Below are 5,154 nucleotides of genomic sequence, written 5' to 3'. Positions count from 1 at the left end.
TCTCAAGTGTCTCCTCCAACACCACAGTTCAAAAGCATCAATTCTTTGACACTCAGCTTTCTTCACAGTTCAACTCTCATATCCATACATGACCACAGGAAAAACTATAGCCTTGACTAGATGGACCTTTGTTGGCAAAGTAATATGGAGCAATAAATAGAATGAAATAATGCCATTTACAGCAACATGGAAGGACTTGGAGATTATCATACTAAGTGAAGTAAGTCAGAAAGAGAAAAACAAATACAATACAGTCTCACTTATATGTGGAATCTAAAATAGGGCACAAATGAAACAAACTACAAAACAGAAACAGGCTCTCAGATATACAAAAAAGATTTATGGTTGCCGAGGGGAAGAAGGATGGGGGAAGGATGAGGTGGGATTTGGGGGTTAGCAGTTGAAAACTATTATATATGGAATGGATAAACAACAAGGTCTTACTGTATAGCACAGGGAACTGTATTCAGTATTGCATGGTAAACCATAATGGAAAAGATAGAAAAAAGAATGTACATATGTATACATGTGTGTAACTGAATCACCTTTCTGTACAGTAGAAACACATTGTAAATAAATTATACATCAATTAAAAATTGATAATAGAAACGAATAGTGATCAAAAGACAAATTCTTGCTCTGTGAAAGACACTGGTAAGAATATAAAAACTGAAGCTGTAGAATGGAGGAAAAATCTTTGTGCATATAGCAACAATAATTTGATTCTGAAATATACAAAGAACTCTTAAAATAGTAAGAAAACAAGCAACTCTATTTAAAAATGAGCCAAAAATCCTAACAGGCATCTTTCAAAGACAGACAGACAGATGGTAAATAACAGATGAAAAGACACTCCATATCTCTGTCATCAGGAAAATACAAAGTGAAACAATAAAATATCATTATGCACTTAGTAGAATGGCTAAAATCCAGAAAACTGACAGCACTAAATAATGACTAGTGTGCAAATCAACAGGAACTTTCATATATTGCTGAAGAAAATTCATTTTCATTCAAGAAAATCATATAGTCACTTTGAAATTTTCACATTTTCTCAAAAAACTAAGCTTCCTCTTAACAACAGGATCTACCAATGGCACTGCCTGGTATGTATCCAAAGGATTTGAAATTTATGTCAACACAAAAACCTGCACAGAGATGTTTAAAGTAACTTTATTCATAATTGCCTAAATCTGAAAGTAATCAAGATGTTGTTTGGTAGGTAAATGGATAAATAAAACATGGTGCATTCAGACAAAGGAAATATATTCTGCATGAAAATGAAATGAACTATCAAGCAAAAATAAAGACAGAGGAAACAGATGTACAGTTGAGTGAAGGGAACCAATATGAAAAAAATTACATATTTTTCCTACCATATGATATTTGGGAAAGCCAAAACTATGGAGGGAATTGGGCTTCTCTGATGTCTCAGACGGTAAAGAATTTGCCTGCAATGCAGGAGACCCAGGTTTGATACTTAGGCTCAGAAGAATCAAGCATTCTTGCCTGGAGAATTCAATGGACACAGAAGCCTGGTGGGCTATAGTCCATGGGGTCACAAAGAATGGAACATGATTGAGTGACTACCTTTTTTCTTCTTTTCTGGAGGGAATTAAGCGATGAGTAGTTGCCAGAGATTTGCAAGAAGGGAAGAAGGAAGAGGTAATCATTTAGGGCAGTGAAAATACTGTGTATGATAATATAATGGTGGATGTACATACCTGTACACCCATGCAAACACACAGAACATACAACACCGTGAGTGAGCTCAAATGTACATTATGGACTTTGGGTGATGATGATGTGCTGATATAGGTGTGTGAATAACAAATGTGCCACTCTGAAGGGGGATATTGATGACAGGGGAGGCTATACATGTTTGGATGCAGAGTGCTATACAGGGTGTCTGCAATTTCCACTCAATTTTGCAGTGACTCTGGAATAGCTCTAAAAAGTAAAGTTTATTACACAACAATGGGGAAAAGATGTAAAGAGACATCTCACCAAGGAAAATATACAGATAGCAAGGAAACAACTGCTAAAAAACTCAACATTACATGTCATCAAGGAATTTCATTTGAAAACTAGAATGAGATACCAGTGCACATTTTTGAGAACTATGAAAATCCAAAATATCCCTATACAGCTGCAGAAAGTTGGTGCTTGCCATCTTTCTCAGAGATCCCAATCAGGATGGCATTCCCATCGGTGCTCTGAGTCAGGCAAGACAACTAACAAATCCTCAAGCCATTCCCTGAAAACTCAGAAATAGTCTACATGATCCATTCTTCTTTTCCCCCTTTGAGGGAGTGTTGGGAGTTGGGGATCTTCTCCTGATATTGACACACTGCCAGGAAAGGGAAGTAGGTATGGAGGGTGAAACAGCATAAACTTGCCTGAATGCTTACTGTATTTCTTCTTGGTATTGTGCTTTTCTGGAATGCTGCTACTATTATCTAACTTCCGTGTTTCCACAAAGGAAATTAGGTCTATATGTTCTTGTCTCCGTGGAGGAATGGAGGCTTAGGGATTCCTAGTCTTCCATCATGCTGATGTTACTCTGGAGTAATGCTCTTCATTAAACCATGTCATTTTCTGGGGAATTTTGAGTTTTCTTGCACCAGCAATCACATCTCTGAAGGGAAAAGAATGCACTGAACCAAAACTGGACCCTTCACGTTGTTTTCTTCTGCAGTACTCTGTGGAAGGCAGCCTTCACTTGAGCATTCCTGACACTGTAGACAAGAGGGTTCAGCAATGGGTTGAAAAGAGTATAAAACAAGAAAAGGATCTTCAGGTGTTCTTCTTGTTGACTGTTGTCGGGAACCATGTAAACAATCATGGCTAAGCCAAAGTAGAACCCAACCACGCAGAGGTGGGAGGAGCAGGTGGAGAAGGCTTTCTTGCGGCCCTTCTTTGACTGGATCTTCAGTATGGCCCAGAGAATACGCATATAGGAGACCAACACCAGGGCAAGAGGCCCGACTAAGTAAAGAACGCCATCAGCAAAGAGGAACATTTCATTCATCCAGATGTCACCACAGGCCAATTTGAGGACAGAGCGAATGTCACAGAAGAAGTGGTTCACCTTCTGGGGGCCACAAAAGGGTAATCTTAACAAGAGAATTACTTGGACCAGGGCCAGGGCAAATCCACACGCCCAGCAAGCAATGGCCAGGATGGAGCACACTCTCCAGTTCATGATGACCGTGTACTGGAGGGGATGGCAGATCGCCACATACCTGTCATAGGACATCGCCAACAAAATGAGGCACTCTATAGATCCAAAAGTCAAATTGAAAAGCATCTGCACAGTGCAAGGGTCAAAGGAGATGCTTTTTGTGTGTTTTACTAGGTTTTCCAGAAAGGTGGGCAAATTGCTGGAAGGAAAGGATATGTCGATGATGGCCAGGTGGGAAAGGAAGAAATACATGGGGGAGTGCAGTCTGGGGTCAAGGCAAATGAGTCCCAGGATCATGCCATTTGCCAGCAGGTTGCAGACATATAACAGGGAGAAGATACCAAAAAGGAGCAATTCCATGTTTTTACTGAGCTGGAATCCCACCAGGATGAATTCTGTGATCTGTGATTGGTTTCGCTCCATTGCCAATGACAGTCTGCAAAGGACTGAAGTGTGATAGAAAAGTCAGGATTGGATAGCAATGAAAATAGGAGTTATTTATGTGAAGTGAATTCAGAGGAAGCTTGTGTTGTCCCTACCTCCCTGAAGTTTTTTTCTTCAAAATTCCTTTGCCTTTTTGTTTCTTAGTTTTTATTGTAAAAGTGAAGTCACTCAGTTGTGTCCGACTCTTTGTGACCCCATGGACTGTAGCCCCGCAGGCTCCTCGGTCCATGGGAATTTCCAGGCATGAATACTGGAGTGGGTTGCTTTAACAGATAAGTATTAGGGATTATAAACCATACTAGTATATAGTATATCAGTTCAGTTCAGTTCAGTTCAGTCACTCAGTCATCTCCTACTCTTTGTGACCCCATGAATCTCAGCACACAAGGCCTCCCTGTCCATCACCAACTTCCGGAGTTCACTCAGACTCATGTCCATCGAGTCAGTGATGTCATCCAGCCATCTCATCCTCTCTTGTCCCCTTCTCCTCCTGCCCCCAATCCCTCCCAGCATCAGAGTCTTTTCCAATGAGTCAACTCTTTGCATGAGGCGGCCAAGGCTCTGGAGTTTCAGCTTTAGCATCACTCCTTCCAAAGAAATCCCAAGGCTGATCTTCAGAATGGACTGGTTGGATCTCCTTGCAGTCCAAGGGACTCTCAAGAGTCTTCTCCAACACCACAGTTCAAAAGCATCAATTCTTCGGCACTCAGCCTTCTTCACAGTCTCACACCCATACGGGACCACAGGAAAAACCATAGTCTTGAATAGATGAACCTTTGTTGGCAAAGTAATGTCTCTGCTTTCGAATATGCTATCTAGGTTGGACATAGCTTTCCTTCCAAGGAGTAAGTGTCTTTTAATTTCATGGCTGCAGTCACCATCTGCAGTGATTTTGGAGCCCCAAAAAATAAAGTCTGACACTGTTTCTTTCCACTGTTTCCCCATCTATTTCCCATGAAGTGATGGGACCAGATGCCATGATAAGTTTCACTAATTTTTATTCATTTTTGTCTTATCATTTATTTTCTCCAAATGGACAGTGTATTAACTTTCTATAGAACACTTAAGACTAAAGTGAAGCCATATTCACATATTGACAATTTATTCCTAGACTCTTGGAGGGGTCCTTCTTCCTGCAACATTATTGTATTACATATATTATATCATTATATAATATATATAAACAAAGCTAGTGTGGTGATGGAAATATAGTTGAGCTATTAAAAATCTTAAAGATGATGTTGTGAAAGTGCTGCACTCCACATGCCAGCATATTTGGAAAACTCAGCAATGGCCACAGGACTAGAAACAATCAGTTTTCATTCCAATCCCATAGAAAGACAACACTGAAGAATATTCAAACTATCATACAGTGGCACACATTATAAATGCTAACAAAGTAATGCTCAAACTCTTTCAAACTAGGCGTCAAAAGTTATGTGCCACAATATTCCAGATCTATAAGCTGGATTTCCAAAAGGCAGAGTAGCCAGAGATCAAATTAACAATATCCATTGGATCATAAA

General features: G+C 39.9%; 1 protein-coding gene across 1 annotated transcript; it reads right to left on the bottom strand.

The window, feature by feature from the left end:
- Positions 1 to 2,677: 2,677 nt before the first annotated feature.
- On the bottom strand, positions 2,678 to 3,607 carry OR2A67 (olfactory receptor family 2 subfamily A member 67). Its single transcript, NM_001390515.1, has one exon. The coding sequence runs from the start codon at positions 3,605 to 3,607 to the stop codon at positions 2,678 to 2,680; it is 930 nt and encodes a 309-aa protein (NP_001377444.1).
- Positions 3,608 to 5,154: the final 1,547 nt, after the last annotated feature.

The sequence above is a fragment of the Bos taurus genome, chromosome 4, assembly GCF_002263795.3.
Source record: "Bos taurus isolate L1 Dominette 01449 registration number 42190680 breed Hereford chromosome 4, ARS-UCD2.0, whole genome shotgun sequence".
Taxonomy (NCBI): Eukaryota; Metazoa; Chordata; class Mammalia; order Artiodactyla; family Bovidae; genus Bos; species Bos taurus.
This window is presented reverse-complemented; position numbering and strand designations above follow the sequence as displayed.

What these genes read in the sequence shown, in the direction of transcription:
- OR2A67 (NM_001390515.1), bottom strand. Translation starts at nt 3,607, where the DNA reads ATGGAGCGAAACCAATCACAGATCACAGAATTCATCCTGGTGGGATTC.